General features: G+C 37.1%; 1 protein-coding gene across 1 annotated transcript; it reads right to left on the reverse strand.

Moving 5' to 3' along the window:
- Positions 1-2,655: 2,655 nt before the first annotated feature.
- On the reverse strand, positions 2,656-6,128 carry LOC110838920 (uncharacterized). The gene is made up of 2 exons (XM_022082583.2): positions 6,044-6,128; positions 2,656-3,941 (listed from the first exon to the last, which is right to left on the reverse strand). Exon 2 carries the CDS (start codon positions 3,925-3,927, stop codon positions 3,223-3,225), a length of 705 nt encoding a protein of 234 aa, XP_021938275.1. The 5' UTR covers positions 3,928-3,941; positions 6,044-6,128; the 3' UTR covers positions 2,656-3,222.
- Positions 6,129-21,369: the final 15,241 nt, after the last annotated feature.

Raw genomic sequence — 21,369 nt, forward strand, 5'->3', positions numbered from 1 at the left:
ATTTGGTATACCAAAGAAGCTAGTGGGTCTAATAAAAATGTGCTTAAATGAAACCTGTAGCAAAATTCGAGTAGGTAAATATGTATCTGAGACATTCCTCATCAAGAACGGTCTAAAACAAGGAGATGCTTTGTCTCCCTTGCTCTTTAACTTTGCGCTAGAATACGCCATCAGGAAGGTCCAAGGTAGGCAGGAGGGTTTGCAATTGAATGGGACACATCAGCTATTGGCATATGCTGATGATGTTAATTTATTGGGGGACGATATAAATACAATAAAGAGGAACGCAGAAGTTTTACTAGAGGCTGGTAGACAAGTGGGGCTGGAAGTAAATTCAGAAAAAAACTAAGTACATGTTAGTATCTCGTCATCAGAAGACAGGCGGGCAAAATTATCTTAGGGTGGCTAATAAATCCTTTGAAAGGGTTACAAAGTTCAAATATTTGGGAACAACAATAACAAATCAAAATGATACTTGTGAGGAAGTTAGGAGGAGACTAAATTCCGGAAATGCTTGCTACTTCTCAGTCCAAAATATTTTGTCTTCCCGTCTGATTTCTAAGAACCTGAAAATTAAAGTATACAAAACAATAATCTTGCCTGTTGTTTTGTATGGGTGCGAAACATGGTCTCTCACTCAGAGGGAGGAACACAGATTGCAGGTGTTTGAGAATCGGGTGTTGAGGAGGATATTTGGGCCTAAGAGGGAAGACGATGGGGCGTGGAGAAAACTGCACAATGACGAGCTTAAAAATCTGTACTGCTCCCCCAGTATTGTGAGGGTGATTAAGTCGAGAAGAGTGAGATGGGCGGGACATGTAGCGCGCATGGATGGGACAAGAGGTGTGCACCGGGTACTGGTTGGGAAACCTGAAGGGAAGAGACCGCTGGGGAGACCTAGACGTAGATGGGAGGATAATCTCAGGCGGGATCTATGGGAGATAGGAGTTGAAGGAAACTGGATTTTGTTGGCCCAGGACAGGGTCCGGTGGAGGGCTTTGGTTAATTCGGTGATGAACCTTCGGGTTCGGTAAGCCATCTAGTTAGTTAGTTAGTGAGCATCGCCTTCGACGGGATAAGTCTTGGGAGTAGCTGCCATCCAGATGGACCAGAGATTGGTCGCAGCGACGATGAGCGTCAGTATAATTTATATGCCTATTACACAATATATTCTTCATTTGTAACAATTGCGCAGTTTGAAAAAATATATTTTTCCACTGACAGTGTTGAACATTTAAACTATTCAAGCCAGCAACTACATACCTACATACTGTTTTCAAGGACGCATCTGCTCCATCCAGTTATATTTATTTATCGTAGAATAAACAGTATGTTCTTCGACATTAGCTGCGTATCGGACGATTGGATACTATTACGTACCAGTGTAGACAGTTATTTTTATTTGAGATTTGGAATTTTTAAGACGACGAAAATGTAAATTGTCATCTACAGGTTATGACGTTATAAGCTTTTTCTTGAAGATATAGGCGGTATGTTCCTTCGAAGCGTTGGTAACCGCGTCACAGTCAAGAAGATGATTCAGAGAAATTTCCTTAACTCCATCGCGTCCAGATCGGCTCTGAAGTCCACCCAGTTTTCCACCCAACACGTCCTGGGGGACCTTGCCCCCCCCCCCCCCCCCGAGTTGAGTAAATCACTCACCTCCTTGTGCCGAAGCAAATGAACGGAGCTAAACCTCCACTGTCCCATACGTAAGGTAAACTTTGTCTTTTACATTTGCCCATAAAGTAACCACAAGGAATCCGATGTGCTTTTGTTTATTTATTACGATGGTAGGGAAAATAGTGTCAAAATTTAACAACTTCCTTATTTAATGAACCTATTTGTTTTAAGCAATTATCTATGGTGTAAGTGAAACTTACCTTCATTAACTAAGTAGCTATATAGCCATATTAACGACGACGTAATAACATTTAATTCTTCAAGAGACATAAAATCAGTTTTTGCTTGTTACAGTAAAATCTGCTGAAACTCAGCTTTTCTATTTTTGTTTATTTATCTGAAGTTCATACACGAGCCAACGGTTTCTACAAAAAAAACAAGGAAAAGCCTAACTTTGCTTTGAAGTTGTCAACTTATAAACAGGATCGCTTATCCCGTTGCTACGAGAAACAGGGAAGTAAAGAGGTGCGCTCTCAAGTCCATAAAGCATTGAGAAGGAACGAAGTGTCTATCAGTAACTCAATCTTAAAAGACTTGTATTCACGTTCTGGTAGATTAGGTTGCTATAAACACTTCTGAAGAACGTACGAAGGCAACATACGCTTATGATTCCACTCGGAAACAAATGTTCTTCCACCCGCACCAGTGAAACCTACTCAACTTTTATAAATTCGTAAGACCTCTGAATCAGTTCGCATGTTTTAACTTGGATTTTCAATACAAGGCGATAAAAAGTGCCTGGCTTAACTTTTTAATCAATTAAACAAAGAGATAAAGGATGGATTCTCGTAGAAGATGTAAAGCTTGGGGGGGGGGGGGGGGGGCAGATGTTTGGAAGTGTTTTATTTATATGGAAATTGTGCCAGAAGAAGACAGACTAATTTTATAATTACTTTATTGGACTGGTGATTACTTAATTCTGTTGTATCGTATATTAGGTTATTTGTGAAGATAATTAAATACATCTGAATGTAGTCGTCATTAATAACTTTAATAACAATAAATAACAAGAAGTTGGTAAAATGTATACAGTTAAAGCATACACACAGATTGCATGAAACAATAACAGAGGAAGAAATACTTGGCAACACTGAAACCAAAATACGAAACATTTGTGGTGTATAAGTATTTGCTGTGATAATAAGTATTGCATAACGATAGCAGCTTTTAATATTGAAATCTATAATTAACAGAGAAATTCGTTAAACATTTGAGAAAACGTGACATCTTGATAGTACTACTTGATTTTAATACCGTACGTACATAATAAGACAATGTAATGTTAATTAATTATGTGCACATTTCAATGATTAGAACGGGTATTAATTGCATTATACTCAGGGTCTTTCTTAATGATTCCAAAATCACTGACCTCCCAGTGATTAATTTGCTACGATAAAGTTATCTCAGGTACTTAATTTAAAAATTGTTTGTAGAGGGCAGTTGTTCTACCGTTACTCCATTTTCCCGATTTGCCATCGACAATTTATTTAAATCGCAACTGAAAATATATCAGGTTTTCTTCTCGTTGTGGTAGAATCAGCGATGGTAGCCTCCATGATACTCGCCCCCATCCGACGTGTAGTGAGCGCTGTGGTGTTCCCCATCTCCGTGGTGACCCACGTCGCCAGATGAGTAGTGTTCCGAGTGGTGTTCTCCTGACCCACCATCGTGACCCCCGTAGTGATGATGTTCGCCGTCCGTCAATGCGGCGCTGTAGTACCCTTCTCCCTCAGTACCAGCGCCCTCATGATCCTTCTGCTCTGTTCCTGCGCCTTCATTCCCTACTGCGTGGCCACCATCATTAGTTGCCCCAGAGTGCGCGCCCTCGTAGTGACCTCCTCCACTGTGCCCGTCCTTGTAGGAGCCGCTGTGGTGGTACTTGCCTCCAGTCTCACCGCCATGGGCATTACCGAAGGAAGAATGCTTTTCGTAGCCATATGCGTCTCCGTCCTTCTTGTGGTAGCTGTCAAACTTTTGGTAACCGTCGTCACCTTTGCTGTCCTTGGTGCGCAAGTACCCTACATCTCCATGGCCTCCTCCACCAGCATGGGAACCGTAGTGACCGCCCGTGCCAGCAGCCAGTAGATCAAAACCTGGTGGAGGTAGTGCTCGCACTTCGCGGACAGTGGATTCTACTAGTAAATTGTCCCCTTCATCTTCACCGTCTACTGGAGAGGAAAGTACAACTCCCGCAAGAAACAGCAAACTGAGGATATTCCAGCTCAAAGATGAGCCTGCCATTTGTACAGTGAACTCTGTAAAGAAGAAATAGTTGACATAAGCGCATTAATCTTTAAAGATTAATGTATGGTGGTATGGACTTAATTCGTCTGGATCTAGGTAGGATCCATTCGCGGGTTCTTGTAACACGGCAATAAACTTTCGGACTTTATAAACAGGTATAAATTCTTTTTACCGCCTGGGAGGCTACTAGCTTCTCAAGAAGGACTCCGCTCCATAAAAATAATTTAGTAGTGATGAAACCAAATAAATTAAATTGTTTATAAAAAAGACTTTCAGATAAAACGTCATACCAATACTTGTAAAAGTCTTAAGCAGGAATCAAAAATTATTAGTAGGGACACAAATTTCACTTGCACATTCTCAGAAAAATTATCGCATGCTACCTCACAATTACGTTCTGTCGCTTTTGACCATTTTATAAATGTTTAATATTCAGTAATTCAGAAAGTGGATAGACTATGTGAAATTTTATAGGATATAATGAATAAGCAATAAATCTTAATTCCCCATATATGGGATCAGAAATATAAGCTATGAGACATGTATCATTTCGGTGATGATTAATGAAGATAAATTACAGGAATCTAGGGGTGAAATGCTGTGACTCTTGAGTACCAACAGAGCGACAAAATGAGCTAATGGATCTGCTGTGGTAATTGGCTCTCTTATTATTAGCACGCGATTCAAGGAAATCTGAAATGTCGTGCTCGCTGGGGATGGATGAGCATTTACTGCAATGTTCTGTGTCAGAACACAAATATTAATATGAAAAGGAGCACATGATTTCTTCGAGAATATCTCTGAGTTAAGTACAATTTATTTACTAAACACTTTTGCTAAATTGTTTCTTTGTTGCTTTTTGTGGTAGGACTGCATTCTATCACCGTTTATATAACCTAATATTTAAATATCGAATTACTTAATATGCGATATCTAGCTCATTATTCAATAGCTTCTCAAGAAGAGATGTGCTCCATTGCGTTAGTCACTCAATTACTTAGTTAATTCATTTGTTTATAAAATTAACATGTTTGTATCCGTAAATTGGAACATGCTTCGTTGTTAGTATTACTTACTGTTAATTTTCTTCAAACAGTATGCTCTGTATATCACTGTCGTTTAATTTACTCCATATTTTTACTATAAAATTTTCCCAACAGGGCATAAAAGAACAACAGAACTTGAACAGTCTGTCCGCTTAAGTTACAGTCACATCCAACGTTTACTGAAATTTACCTATATTATATAGTGACAAAATCTATTCAATTTTTATTTGTTAAATATTTAGTGCAACGAAAAATATTTAAAACAAAAATCTCTGAATCCTCCGTATTGATATCTGTTTTATATATCCAGCGCAAATATTTCGTTACATAAGTCACTTTTTACAATGTCGGTAACACTATATTTGAGCTTAAAAGTTCGACCGATACGAAAGAAAATGAAATATTTTTTGATAATTTCCAGTATAGGCCCCACATATCGCATTCTATAGAAATCCATCGAGTAGTTTATCAGATAATACAAGAGGATGAACAGACACAGTCACTCACAACCCCTCCCCGTTATGCGTGCATTTTAATCACGTTGTACGAAAACGCACAAGAACAATGAGAAAGGCTGCTACATGTCATACTTTGACGAGCGAATATAGGCCTAATATATAGGTTCGTGTTTGTTAACAGTGCCTTCTGATCCAGAAACTCAGAATGAAATTTATATTTCTTTTCGTAAATGTCACGTACAGTAAATATTTACGCAACACCTTATTAGTATCTACAACATTTTTTCATAACTTTTTATGTCTAGCTTTATATTTAAAAAAATATGAGAAAATTTTCTTTATAATTAATTGGCTTCATATATATATATATATATATACGCCTACGTGAATGTTTACATGTCTTACATCTGACACTACCTCAAATATAGACCAAAGAAGAATAAACTTTTATAAGGACCTAATTTGGAAAACGGTGTACATTTTTGTAGTTTTATGTTATTTTTATTTCGACGTTTATAATGAGATATCTACTGAAATGAAAGTTTAAACGTTATAAACGCCACTAATTGCGTTAATATCCAAAGCTACGGGAATAAGCTGGTTATATACCTGAACAGTTGTCTCGAAGCGGCCAGCTAAGATGCTGCTATAGTCTGGAACCTAAACCTTATGCTGTTTACCATGCATTTCACAGGGTTTTATAAACCTGACCACGCCATGTCATTTTCCCAACTCTCTCTCTCTCTCACAATCTCGTACGCCTCCATTCATCTGAACGAAAAGCTTCAACGATCTGTGCAGGACGGAGCGGCGAATAGCGGAAGGGTGGAGTAAGTGCATGGAGATTAATATGTTTTACGTGAACTTTCTTTTTATTACAACATTTTTCTTCTCGTTCATTACCCTTCAGTTCTATTAAGTTTGTTTCGCTATTTGAACGCGGTTTTTCATTTGTTTCTAGAAATTGATTAGTCATAAGGTAGACAAGTCATTTTCGCAGCGTTAATCATGAGGAACTACCCTCCCCCCTCACTCCTCCTACATCTGATTTGTTGCAAGTGTTCAGGATACGAATACTAGTGGGAGTGAGCAAATCCTTACAGAAATGTCCTCATTACTCTTCATTTGTTATCTCGAATGTTTTACGTAACAATCATTATTCAGACTACATTATCGCAACCTCAGAATTGTAATGCAATCTAATACAATTTAGTGCCGTGGTGACACTCTGAATTTAACTACGATACAGAATAGATTTAAGTTTTTACAGCTAAGCTCAGATACGCTTAGCTGTAAAATTCTTTTTACTAAACGCACAGCTGATGACCAAGAAGCGTGTTATGGAACAATGGAGGTTATATGATATTTCTTTTCAGATCTAAGACTTCTTTCTCAAAAACTACTTAGTCTACGATGAAATTAAGAGATAAAATTTCGGAAACGAACATTCATTTCGTTCAGAATTATTTATATTCTTTTGTCTTGCATAAAATCCTAAATATTAACATCCATACATAGAAAACTACAATTTTTACTGTTCTGTGTACGTATTAAACTTAATTTGCTGTTGTAAGTGAGGATTTTTTTTATAGTCCTTTCCGTAGCTGACACACAAACCCGAGATTTCTTAATACGTAGCAGAGATCTCGTCGCCCGTGTGTTTGCTTGCTACATCTCCGAAACTACGGAACGAAGCGAACGCATTTGGACTAAACGTCTCAGTTGAGTTGAGCGACTATCAGCTTCTCTAAACCTGCTATGCTCGTCGTAGTTACATTATTTGTATACCTAACGACAGATACCTTCCATCCATAGAGATATTTATCACTGAGCACCCTTAAACAACAGCCCGACATTTTGATAAGACCAACAGACGTCAATATTAGAAGCCACAATTTTCATCTGAAATTCTTTTGTGAGTCATAATTTGTAATTATCCTTATGTTTCTCATTTAGTGTTACGACGTTATGAAGTTGACACCACATCGTTATAATTAGCGAAAGTGATGTAGATTCTGACAAAACTTGGCTCGTGCATGGGATCTCGTATCGTGGTAAGCGTGAGTTGTAACTAAACTTCCTCATTATCGACCTTGGCCGGAGAGAAGAGGTCATGGACTCTCAACACGTGCGACCGGTCGCGCGAATTATTGATATTTGTAAAGGTAAAGAAAGATTTAACCCAAATCCATGGTATCATTTAGGTATTAGTGGACAGCCAGGAATAATAAGATTAACAGATTCTTTTCGAAACTTACATAAAAACAACCATTTAAGAACGGTGAAGGTCGTCGATGTGTTAATATTTTCCTTGTCTGATAAAATGTTTATACTTTCCTTTCACTTGGAGTGCTAATCATGAGGCAAATCTTCCTTTTTTGGAAAACAAACTGTGTTTTATATTTCTTTGTATAATTTCCTGTAACGTGGATTACCTAAATCTGTTACTTGTGTGGCGTAACCTCAGAATTATAACCGGAGACATACTTTTAATTTAAGTCGTAATAAATAATTGTACATAAATCTATGTTTTAGGCTATTTCAATTTCATTTCTCACATGACTAGCTTTAGTAGTTCATTAGTTATGGCACACAATTATATACATTAATGATGCCATTGTATTTCCCTCCATATCCTCCATGTTGTTGTTGTAGATGGGAGAAAAGTAAAATACGATGGCAGGGTAACCTCCAGTGACAATACCAAATTTGTGAAAATATATTTGAGAGGTTGGACACAGCAACTGACGCATTTTCAATTACTCAATTCAATTCAATTTCCCGTGTTGTAATATGAAACTTACAGGTCCGTTGCCACGTTCACAAATAAATCTATTCCACTCTGATATCCTCTTCACTTAAGTCCCAGTTCTTTCAATTGGTTTTCTTCCTTCAGGTCATTCGACTAAAATACTACCATTATCCTATTTTCCCTCGTAAAACACCGTGTTCAATAATTTGTTAGACTATATGAAATCGGGGCTTAGCTGCGTCTTGTTTTGGACTGGATAACAGCGAAAACTAGAGTTATACAAACTCTCCTCACAAAAATTGAAGGGCCAGATTTTTTATTTTCTTGTAGGTGTGAGGAAGGTTTTCTTAAGCTTCAAGAATCACGTCAAGCTATAAACTCATAAAATCAGGTTGTAAGCTAATCCCTAGTCTGTCAATATATGCTACTTTACTGATACATGTTTTCAAAGTTCGATACTCTTGGGGTGAATTTTGTGCGTCAGTTCCTTAAAAATTGCTTTGGTCCTCTTCCAGTTAGTTCATGTTCGCCTATTTTATAACGCTGTCCATTTGAGTCGTAAGAAATGCGTATAGCGGTGGTAAAGGAACCCAGGGACACATGAACTTACGCAAATAAACTAAAACAAAATTAAATATGAATGTCGTAATTTGATAAAAAAAAAACGAAACAGTTCGGCGACAACTAAAATTCTTTTCAGCCCATATTGTCATCACCTACAACAGCGTGTAATTAACTCCATGGAGCGGAATCGTTGTTAAGAAGCTGATAGTCGCTTTGCTAATCAAGATATTGTCAATCTATCATGGAACCCGAATATTAAGATCGTAGAAACCCACACTTAGTTCGCAGGAGTTCGCCACCGGTGTCTGTCATGAGCCGGATTCATTTTAAAATTATCCTCCACATCTCGATGTTTTCAGTGGTCTCACACAGTCGCCGTGACAAATATGAAATTGCGGAAGTTAATTTTAAGAGCGAAAGGCCCGGGAAGGCAGTCACCGCTTCACTGAATACACCATCACTTTTCTCTGTGAACAAAAAACGGAGAAAAGAAGTAAAGGAAACAACTTTTTCTCTATTCGTTTATTCATTCTTGTTGTAACTGAAGCCCTAGTGACACAATATCGGCTGTGCATTTCGGACACTGAACCCTTCGTCACTGAACCATATTACAGAATGTGCATTGTGTGTATTGTGTCGTATAATGTTTATTTTGGCGATATTCTGTGCGGTTACAATAATAATGATAATGTAAGCTTATCATTTGCGGTCGTGGCAACCCTCTTTTTTTTCCAATTCTTTCGCTTTATTGTAAGAGTAATTTCTGTAACAGAATCACCTCGCACAATTCTTATACCGCAGTTACTTCGGAACACAACACTTTTTATTACACCTATTATTACGGTGGTATCTCTTTTCCCGTTTCCCTGTTGTGTTCCCCTCCCCCTTTCACTAATCTCATGTAACCATAAAGGAGGAATCTCTATTTGTTCAGTTCTGTTGAGCAGTGATCTGTTCCTCTGAATCAATATCATTCGCACTTATTTCTCGAATGTCAAAGTTTTTATTCCATTCCCTGTCATTCGAAATAAATATAAAAAAATATTTTCCTCCGTCATTTGTGACGGGTTCCTACAATATAAATCTTATCTTGAAAGTATAATATCATAAATATTAAAATTGATAATCACGGATACCATATTCAAATGAAATATGCTTCTAGCACAGAAAGTCTTGTATTACGTCGGATATTTTTGGGAGAGCAAAAGAGGTTTTCGGAGATTACACAACTGGTCTGAAAGGTGTAATATCATTAATAGACCATCATCTGCCTGTATGAATTGTTTAGGATGTAGAAAAAGAAAGCGGTCTGGCCTAATTTTAATGTACTATCCTGGCATTTGCTGTGATGGACTAACATTTAAACTTTGCACCTCTCGAATGTGATGCATGCGAGCTAACAACTCGGCAAAGAAGTTAGTTGTCATCAGTAGAAAATACTTAGTGGGGAATTAAATCTGAGGAAATGGAATGTACTTCGTATGTATTATAAAATTACTTCTATTCTGTCAAGAGACTGTCCGTCCGTCTGCATGAAGAAAGGAACAGATTTATGATTTCTCAAACCCACCTCAGCACACGAAACAATCCATTAAATTATAATTAAGAAATCTTCGTATTACACATAGTGACAGGAGGAAATCTGAATACTGAACACGTGTAATAGAGGGGAAACGAGTATGGAACAATTTGTCAGTATTTATGACAAGCCTGCGTGGTGTCTCGGCAGGGTTGTGTTCGCCATCCGCAAAACCAAAACGAAACCTTACATCCTCTCAACACTATCACTCATGCGGTTGGTAACTGCGTAATCAAATTCCACAGAACATAAACCGATCAAAATTCTATTAAAGCATGGAGCCGTAAGACAGGATACTATACTGCAATATTGTTTTACAGGTAAATTAACCATTGGCCGCATGTTCCACTGTGCATCTCGTAGGCTTTCTCTTTAGCATAAAGACAATAGATTTATTGCACAATATCTATGAATGAAATGGAATTGCTTCCTTCAAACGACTCTTTTAACTGTTCCTTTCATAGAGCGCGTAAACATGTATAATAAGTGTTTATGTATGTCCATCCGCATGATTTATATTTTTATGTGGGTAATGAATTTCGAATAAAACTGGTGTTACTGTCTGCACTGAAAATTGTTGTTCAAGTTTAGTGTTGGTTCCCCTTTGTCGAATCCAAATAGAATTTACATTAACCTGAAATGTATCTTTGTTAATATTTTTTTAAAAATTGGCCATAGTTGAAAACTTTATACATTACATAAAACAAAGAGGTCATTTAAGTTTCTAATGAATCACAGTCTGTGAACGCAGGTGTCACCCCCAAGACCGTATAATTCCTTATCCTTTTCAGTTTATTATTAGTTCTGTCATATGACGCTGTATACAGTGCGCGCTGTTGACAGCTTCGTTAAATAGCTTAAAAAGTTAGACCGTTTTTTATGATTTTCTTCAAACAACATGCAAAAAAATATGAAAGTAATTTTCTATTCAAACTCTGCTAATTTATTATAATTTATTATTATAATTTTCATCTTGTCTTAAGGATAAGGTGACACACATTTTAATCAATACAGTTGAAAATGTAATGAATGAATAAATTAATAATGAATTCAGCAGTAGAGGAAATTATAATGGCACACGTCTCTATATGTCACAATGATAAGCCTTGCGGAACATCTACAGAATCAGACCAAGCTCTCGGTTCGTAACTGGACTCAATTTTTCGTGTTCTTCGTCATCACCTGTTACTGATGATCATTTCTGTAATCCCTCCGTATGGAGCTTTATCATCGGCTAACCACATATACAGATACGTACAAAAGATTCTCAAGAATCTCTCAGGATTGGACGAACTCGTCACATCCCAGAAAACAAGCTACGAAGGATTAAAGGATATTAACTCGGATAAACATGGATTAACTCTAATTTGTTATGCTATTGTTATTTATAATAAGTAACAGAATGTCATTAAATACAAACACCACAAAAATTATCGATAAACTCGCCCTTACACGATTCCAGCCTGTTTCTTTACTAATCCCCTATAATTCGAAATTTATAAATACGCTTTTATGACCCTCGAAACAAACAAACCAAATCAATTGCAACTATCAGTTAGTTGATCGGTCGACTATGCCCTTTGATTGCATAGACCGATACAACCACACAATCGTTTTCTGGCAATTAACTCCGAATTTTCATAGACTCAAAACGTAATTATAGGACTGGTCGTAACTGTGAGGCCATTACTCAGGTGCAACGCTACCTACTCGACCCTAAGCGACAGTTGCCCTATTATACCGTGTTGGTTGAAGGGGGGGCCTCATTAGTCAATGCAATTGAACAGCCACTGTTTATTGATGGTGATGACGACGATGATGGATCCATAGGAGGTCGGTGAGAGATTCGTAAGGGTATGGGTGTTGAGGGGGGGGGTCCTCTGTCTCATGAATTAGTGAGCCTGGGACATAGCACGTGAGGGAAGGTGGTTTTGTAGATATGTGCTCATGAATACAGCATAGTCAACAATCATGACTATAGAGCATGAATTATTACACCCAAATACCAATCGTAACCGAAATGGCATCACAGTAGAATTGTTCTGTCGTCCTTCACATAGAATGTGGCGACATTGTTCGTTCGGACGTTCTAATCGTAGCAGAGTCATGGGGATCATGAATGGTGTCTTATTGATGTTATAATCTCAACATGTACGCAGCTAATTACATGAAGCATGGTTCTTCTTCAGAAGGTAATAGTTTCTTAGCAAGTTAAGTAATTTCAGATCTATTGTCGAATCCAAAGTTTTATTTTCGTGTTAATAACAGCTGATCGCCAGTCCCTGCCCTGAGACGAATCATTTTAGCCCCTATTTCTTTAACATTTAGAAGAAGATGGTGAGAATACTTGAGTCTAAGAGGCAATAAATGACAGGATGACGGATTAAACTGCATAATGGGAGCTCCATAATTCATACTCTTCATAACATTACGATGATGAAATCAAGGATGATGAGAGGACAAGGCATATAGCGCGTATGGAGGAAATGAGTCATCATGATAAAGTGAATAATTAAGCATATGGACAAATTCAACATTTTCTTTATATTTTCGTTATTTCCAAACGATACTTCATATCATATTCTATGTGAAATATTCTCTAAAATATTCTATTCAGAACGATCTGTGTTATGCTCCAATATACTTTCCACTGAATATCATGGTATTTAGCAGTAATATCGAAATCAACCTTAAAATCAAAGATAAAATTTGATACGATAAGTTTATGACTTACTACAAACTCAGATGTTGCAGGAATTCTTTTAATTTCTTGGTTTATTTTTATAGATTCAGTGCATAATATTTAGAAAATCATGAGAAATCATTTGTAACTAAAACGTATGCAAAAATATGCATTGTTTATGATATCTTCTATATTCGAAACTCACCTGCAATATCGTGTGTACCCTGGGGATATGTCAGACGATGTGAACACAAAATTCATGTTTGCGGCAGTGAGGCATAAACCACTTCATGTCAAGAACATTACACCGAGCCGCTCATTAGCAACAACGAAACTAAGTGCAACAAAGTTTTATAACAATATTCAAGTTGACTGCATGAGATGTAGGAAGAAAGACGGAGAGTTTGTGACGATTTTAAAGGTTGCCACCACCGCCACTAGCCACGGGGGAAAACGTACATGAATACACGGTTAAGGTAAACATTAATTAATGGCCTTGTTTCCTCCCTTGTATTTTCCTCCATTCCTTTGCAGTGGTGGAGAAGTTTTATTTCAAAAAGTAATCAGCAAGAAATAACATCAACGTTATAACTTTTTTTTAAAAAAAGCGACACGGTGTTCAGTTACGTATGTAATAGTGTTCCGAAACCCGAAGAAAATGGATCACCTGACAATTCTTTATTCTTAGGGGGGGAGGGCACAATTTTAAAATAGATCTTAGAGAAAGCTCTCTACCCGCCTACTATTTTTCTCCTTTACCGGATTTATTTTTTACAAATTTACATTATTTTAATTCGTTTTTTGTGTAATAAATATTGTAATGCTGTTTATTGTAGTTCCTTTGTATCGAGTTAAGGAATCGATGTCTCTATGTGGTCGACGAATAGCTGGCCGATGACTCCGAAACTTAAGAAATCCTTTGATTCTTTCATTTCTAAGTTGTTGCTTTGATTGTCGGGAGACACCAGTTAACGCCACTGGTCGTTGTAAATAGGAGTTCTGTCCTACACGCTGCCTCCCCGTGTTTTGTTAATTGGCTCAGTAGTGGACAGAAAACGTCACCAACAGAGGACTCTGCTACTACACAAATAATATATAATAAAAAACAGGAGCCCAAGTGAGAGGGGGGGGGGCAAAGTACATGAAAATGAAATAATTATTCATCAAAACTGCACTTGCTTTAGGCTACTTACGTCATCATATTCTGCTTCAACAGCAGCAGAGGGAAATGTATCAATGTCAGTGGAAAATGGCTGGATGCATGTAACCCTGTCTGTGACAATAACAGAGTGCACCTACTTTATGCTCTTTGTTTGTTTGTTTTAGTATACAATTTTTAGTTCGTGCCTTTATTAAATTAGCTGTCTAGACCATACATGAATTTACTGCAGTTTACATATTCGATTTCTACACCCAATGAGTTCGATAGAATGAAATACAGAAAAATTAAAACAACTGTTCTCTAAATTAGATCATGTTCCTTCATAACGACGTTGTGCGGATGTAGGATGTATTACCGACGTTTCGGAGATTCATACTGTCTTGATTTCCAAAGCCGAATTCTAAACGTTGGCGCTAAACTCTAACCACACGTTCTTAACACCCAGAAACCTAATCCACATCTGCACTGAACTGTTGTAAATATCTTTCAGAAGTGTCCTCTGTTCGCTTTACATGTAATCCTAAATACACAATTATAAACAATTACAGACTGCCTGTGGTCTTCGTTCAGTACATTAAAATTAAAGGTGAACTACCGTCTGTAGGTACCTCTCATTGCTGTAGAAACAATCTGCTATTACCGCCACTTTTCAGTCCTTCAAAAGGCGACTGACTTAACGCAGATGACTAAGTAAAACAAATTATATACAGGATAATCCGTGCTTAGGCAATTAGCACAAAACATAAATTTCGGAAACTATGTAACTCTAAAATGGCACTAATGATAAAGCGTTTTGTTTAGATTCTAAACGATGGATGAAGTCCAGAGGAATAACAATATTGAACGTTTAGATACAGTGTTAACTAGTTACATAAGCCAGTGCCCTACCTGAATAGCAAATAGTTGTTCATCTGGTGAAGAGATTATTTTTCCTTTTGTGAAACTCGAAGTTTTATTGTCGCTTACAGAAGAACCCGCCGGTGATGTCGGTTCTGAGTCACGACATTTCAGTACACGCCCTCACACACTTTATTTTATAAGATAAATTTTATTAGTGTCCTCCCATCTACGTCTACCATACTTTTATATATTTAAAATACATTGCTTGATACACTTAACGACTTAATTCCTTTTTTAACTCGACATTAATACAGTGTGTTCCAAAAAATATATATACACAAGATTAATATTTCGTATTATGATGTATATACATCATTTCGTGACTGCTAATAATATCTTGATGGGATTATAGTATCCTCGCCAAAGAGAAATACAAAATGCCGATTTATAGATTATATGAAACAGTCTTCAGTTTTGCGTCACTCAATATAAGGATGTTACGTGTGTATTGGCGAAATGTACATTATTTATTTTATTTGTATTTACATCTGTTGCTGGTTTTCTTTTTCGTGGCTGTAGTCGTTTCTTTTCGGAATCGTCTTCTAAACATCGTGGCGTTTCTGTATTACGTAAGACGGAAATATTTACTTAAAAGTGGCACAGAAATTTTACGTAAGAGGGAAGTTAATTATTGATGTTTAAGAATTTTAGGTTCCGTCTTCATACGATAGCGTGCGATTCACGTTCGTTGAAGGTAAATTTCGTTTTATGTTCCATGGATAATTAAGAAGCTTACATAAATCATGAAATACTCTCACTTTAGTTTCATATTCCCTCACAGAGACTTGCGACCAGGATGGTGTGGATAAACGTGAAGTTAAATTTTTCGTTCATCGTCAATAAATAATGCAATCTCATATCAACATAACACAAATTCGATTCTTTACACTCTGCCTATTCAAACAGAGTGGCCTATCAAAAGAAGCTTCAAATTTTGTATTCTTTGTAGAAAGACAAGCAGAATTATGTGTTAGAAGTAATGAAACCGTCCCTATGCATAAATTCTGCTCCGGTTAGAGATGAGTGTTTATCTTCATACCTTGACCACTTTAAAAGAAATATAAATAGGATATAAGTAATCTGATAGCACTCAAGTGGATTAGGTCAGTCAGGGAGCGGTGGCGTGTTCCAAAAACGGCGAAGAATTTCTTGACTGTCAGAGCGACGTTTAGCTTCCCAGGAAGGACTTTGCCCCTTGGGATTGGTGTTAACTGCAAACTGTAAGACACGTTTTCGATACCTAACAGCTTATTCATTATATTCGCAGTTACTATAATCTCTGCATCTGGAGTCCGTCGACTCCATTCGTAACCTGTGGAGGCCGGGCTGTTGTGATAAACGTCCCAAGTGACTACCATAAGGGAGGCACCTTACACAAAATTTTAATGCGAAGACATCTCAGAAGATATCCAGTTTGAAGTCCAGAATGAGATGAGAGGATAACATTAAAGTAGATCTTATAAAAGTACGTTGTAGGGATTGGTGACATATGGAAATACCTGACGATTGTGTTCTTCTGCATATGTTAAGTCGTAGGTAGGTGTATAGAGCACCTCAGGTCTTAATCGTAGTTTCGTGTTGGTGGTTAAATTGTCTTCGTGCACGAGAATGTCCAAGCCACAACTAAATCAGATGCAAATTTTTGTGGTAGTGGCAGTGATGGTATGTTCATTAAGCTGTACGAACAAGCTGTCGAAAGTGCAATTTTTTTTTCGTATCAAAAATTACATTTCGTATACGATACTTTTCCTGTTTTTCCTACTGTGTATTTATGACGAATGAGGAAAATGTAAATTCAAAACTATGTGGCAGAAAGATGAGTTGATCAAAAAAAGCCTCTGTCGTCTGAAAATTAATATTCAGCACATCTCTACATTTCAAATGTTGTCACCACTAAAATTTTTCCACGAGATCATTAGACCCGTCCCAATTTGTACTGACGTGACATCACGTATTGATTGGGTTCTCAACCCCACTCCAAAAACCTGTTCTCATAAACATGTATTTGTGCTATGCAAATATCAGGGACATACGAATTAAATGACGGTGGACTGAAGTGCTCTTTATTCTAATGCTGCTCTGGGATATGGATTCTGGACACATCCTCTGACTTAGGTTACGATGGGTGTGGCACGATCCTGCGAAAATACGTTACTAAAACTTGTCTCATTTTAACATTTGTGAGGTGTAAAGATAAAACTTAAAAACCCATTCCTTATTGTCGAAGGTCTATCACCTTTGGATAATATTCACAAATATTCTTTGAAAGCGAGAATTATTCTTCCATGTCTTAAGTTTTTGTGTTTTCGTGGCGGCGAGTAGAAAGTCTTGTGGATCGTAGCGCCATGTCGTCCGGTATAAGTTCAATAACGTATGGCTACCACCCTGATGATGGAGACAATAAATACCTCTGGAACATTGGTAAACTTCTACCAGGTTGAACGACGCTACAACCCAGAAGACAGCCTACTTCTTTCATAAGATCAGTATAGGAATACGGCTAAGTTAGGGATAGTCTTAAATGAGCTCGATTGTCTCGGTGTGTCTTGTTGTTAGACGCTGTATTGTATAGTCGAACTGCTGACAGTGTACTTATTCCTTTTCTTCTACAAACACAAACGCATTCTTTCACACGCATGCGTACGTAAGCACGATTGCTGTCATTAACTTGATGCTATTTTATGAATTAATATTAAACAGTCGCCATCTGTGAATGAATACGTCACCTCGCTTTTGCGACCTCGCCGAGCAGTCTGCTGGTACAGCAGGCGTCATCGAGCGTCAAATTGTGAAGCTGTGCCAGCTGTAGTTGCCTTTTGCTGCCCTCTGCAGAGAAATATTGTGACTAAAGACAATGTGGGTCAATACAAGTTTGCTTCAGGGTTAGGCACTTTAAAATCGTGGCACTGTTCCTTGTTTTAAACTAATTATATACTAATTTTAACAAATTATGATTTTTAAATGTACGTCTGACAGCTACTTGTGTATAACTGTTTTATATGTTAATTAAATAAATTGGATATATGTGATTTTCCGTGTGTAAATGAAGGCCCCCCAGGAGAGTAAACTCTTTTTAAGTGGTCTTTTGCCATTTTGGTCGCAACAGCTGTGGAAGACGACCGCTTTAAATTCTTCCCACATTAGTTCCCTAATTTTCATGTTAGGCCTATTATTGTTCCTCTTAATCTACATATGAAACTTTCTTTCTATGTTGTCAAATTTTTATCCAATCTAGGAAAAGAATTATTATTATTATTATAGCACTGAAATTGTCATTAACATAATAACAACAGGACAATTTTTTCGCTAAGCGACTCTAGGTACACACATCATTACTTCGAATCTCTTGGAAACGACTTTCAAACAAACGAGCATCGCGTGGACCGCATTTTTTAATGCATTGTTAGATCCTACAACGCATTTCGTTGCCGACCGAGGCGAAGTACATGTAAATAAAACAGCATTCAATTACAAACTTTACAAAACTCCATTTTTAAAACTAAACTCAGGAAAACTTGCAGTCGAACTTGTGTAACCACGCTAGTGCCCATTTAAATATATGCATTTTAATGATATCGAGTTGACGTACTTCAGTCGGAATTTTGAAAAGGTCCCCTTTTAAATGTCCTCTTGAGAAATCAGATCCTTGTGTTATGGGAATTCCGTTGTGTGATTAGGCATCGTTTATATGCATGAATTTCATGTCACCGAGTACGACTGAGATCGCTTTAGAGTAGCGATACAAATATCCAGTTATCTTTATTATATTACTCTCTTTCGTCCTTTCTTCAACCACTTTCTCTTTCATTCTTTTTGTTTTCTTTTTTATTTTGAACTTTCCTTCCTTTCCCGTCCGTCTCTTTTATTTTTTTTTTTTCATATTTTCTCTTTCCTTCTTCTACATAATTTAAAACAGAGGTCCTTGCCTGTGTGTTGAATCGCATGTTTCCGATACAATTTGAGAATGATAGTCCATCTTTGTGAAAATTTAGCTGTAGTTATTTGCATAATGAAAGTCGGTCAAATTGACAATATTAAAAATACTTTAATAGTGAAATTGATAATGTATTCCAAATATTCAAAGCGAAATCATCTTTAAATGGATTATCTTGCATGGGCAATCATACACAAATTAAGTCCTTGATCGACAAAGCTCTTCTACATAATATTAGAAAATGCTCACTGGAAAAACACTGTGTCGTTCTGTTAAAGCTATTGCCAATTAATAAAGTTGGGAATTTAATGGCTGATTATTCTAAAATCCAAAACTGGATTTATTATTATGTTATATAATTACTCAGTAATTCACGTTTTTTATTATGATGTTAATTACAGTTAATTTCAATTACTGTCTGTATTTAAAATTAGTCATTATTCTGTTTGAAGTTTACATTTCTGTGGGTTTTTTTTTTTTTTTTTTTTTTTTCAAAAATCCGTTTAAAATGTTGAATTTAATTTTCAGTTAGTTAACAGTCAAAATTTGATGATCCGATTTCCACATGAATCTGACTGAAAGTCTGTAAGCATTAAATTTTACCAAGCAGTAACACATTTACGGGTAGGGTATATTAGATACATTCAACTGCTAATGTTCGTCCGGAATAAATATAATCTACACAGGATAAATGGTTGTAAACTGAACGAAGCAATTTCTTATAGACTGTACAATCAAAGACTATCAGGTTTAAAAGACGTAAACAATTTTTGATGGTTGACACAATCCGATGTGACATTCGCTCGAACTTTAGTGTAGCCTTTATTTGGTGTAAAACAAATATCCAGTTCCGAAGAAAGACTTATTGGCCTATCTAAATGATTTCTTTACTCCAATTCCAGTGTCCATCTCATTCCATCTTTGACATGTTACACAAAGGCAAGAGGAGTAAAGAAAAGAACTGAAATCTGTTACAGAGGAGTATTTTATTGTTATCTGGATCTGATGCGACAATCAAACGGATTTCCAGAATCGATACACGTCTTGTAACTTCAGCCGGGATAGGAACTCCGTTGCATGGCGTCAGTTCAGCTTCGTCAATGCCATGACAACTTTTTGATTAAGGTTTCCCGAGCAAAGCAGCAAATAAGAGAAAAATGAAGCAAATGGTAGCTATGAAATCACTTACGGATAAATACCTAAACACCTGAATTATAATACAGGATAAATACTAGTTTCATTATACTGTTTCTTCAACCCCTTGAAGATGAAGATAGTCTAAATAATATTTAATCATACAGTCATTACCTCAAAGAAATCACAACTGCTGTACGTCAGAAGGACCAAATCCTAGTTATTCGTTCGTAGCTCAAAAAATTCGAGGCAGTGAAGAACCGAATATTTGGCAACTATCGGTGATTAGATCTCATTCAATCTCTGCACTAACGATATATTTGAAGTTCCAGAAAGCTCTCTAGAACTTACGAAGGCACTATTTCCCACTCCATAACACTTTACTATCGATTGTTCTATTCACGGCTTACAACTTTAAGCTTCCAAAGCTGCCTCGTACACCGCCTTTGACTTCTTATTCGCCACAGAATCCTGTTTTGGGGGTGAGGGAGGGAATTTAAAGATAAAGTAATATAAGAAATTCATGGAAGAATTCTTTCCTTTTTAAGTTAATTAAACTCACCCACAAAATGTGAGGTCTCCGTTCACTTCCATGCTTTACCTATTCTGACGTTAACCTGGCGCTGAAGTGACCACCAAACAACGTCTCTTCTACTTAACGTGCTTCTAAATTAGTCTTTCTCCCCCCTAAGGAGACTTTAGATATCTTAAGACCGTGAAGTATGTACTCGTAATCTTCGTAGTCTTCAATCTTCATTAAGCTCCGTTAGTAACTCTAATAGCGTGATGTTTAGGCTTACTGCCTTTGAAAAACAAAATTAAGATTTCTTTCAATTTTTTAAGGTGTTCTTTTACACGCCAGGATAACAAATGTGTCTTGAATGACGTTTCTGCCAGGGGAAATGTTTCCGTCCAAAAACCTGTCACATCAGGCGCTACTTCCTGGCAGCCCCTCCACGTCACATGCAACACAGTCACGCTGTTTTAATCAGGTCGCGCTAAATCACGGCCAAAATCGCTGTCAGAATCCAGTGTTAACACAAACTCTCTTTCCCTGTAACTGAGGCATTTCAATCCATCTGACATCTTCAAGACTTATTTCTCAAGTTGCAAATGTTAATAGTATGATTTGATATTGGTGTGTAGTCTTACAAAAGTGGTCGTCTTTCATTTGCATCTCCTCTGTATTTAATACAATCTATATGTCCAGTCGCAAGCGATATCTTT

Source organism: Zootermopsis nevadensis, unplaced genomic scaffold (genome assembly GCF_977971745.1).
Source record: "Zootermopsis nevadensis isolate Lab colony 2312 unplaced genomic scaffold, Znev_1.0 Znev_ptg000022l, whole genome shotgun sequence".
Taxonomy (NCBI): Eukaryota; Metazoa; Arthropoda; class Insecta; order Blattodea; family Termopsidae; genus Zootermopsis; species Zootermopsis nevadensis.

What these genes read in the sequence shown, in the direction of transcription:
- LOC110838920 (XM_022082583.2), bottom strand. Translation starts at nt 3,927, where the DNA reads ATGGCAGGCTCATCTTTGAGCTGGAATATCCTCAGTTTGCTGTTTCTT.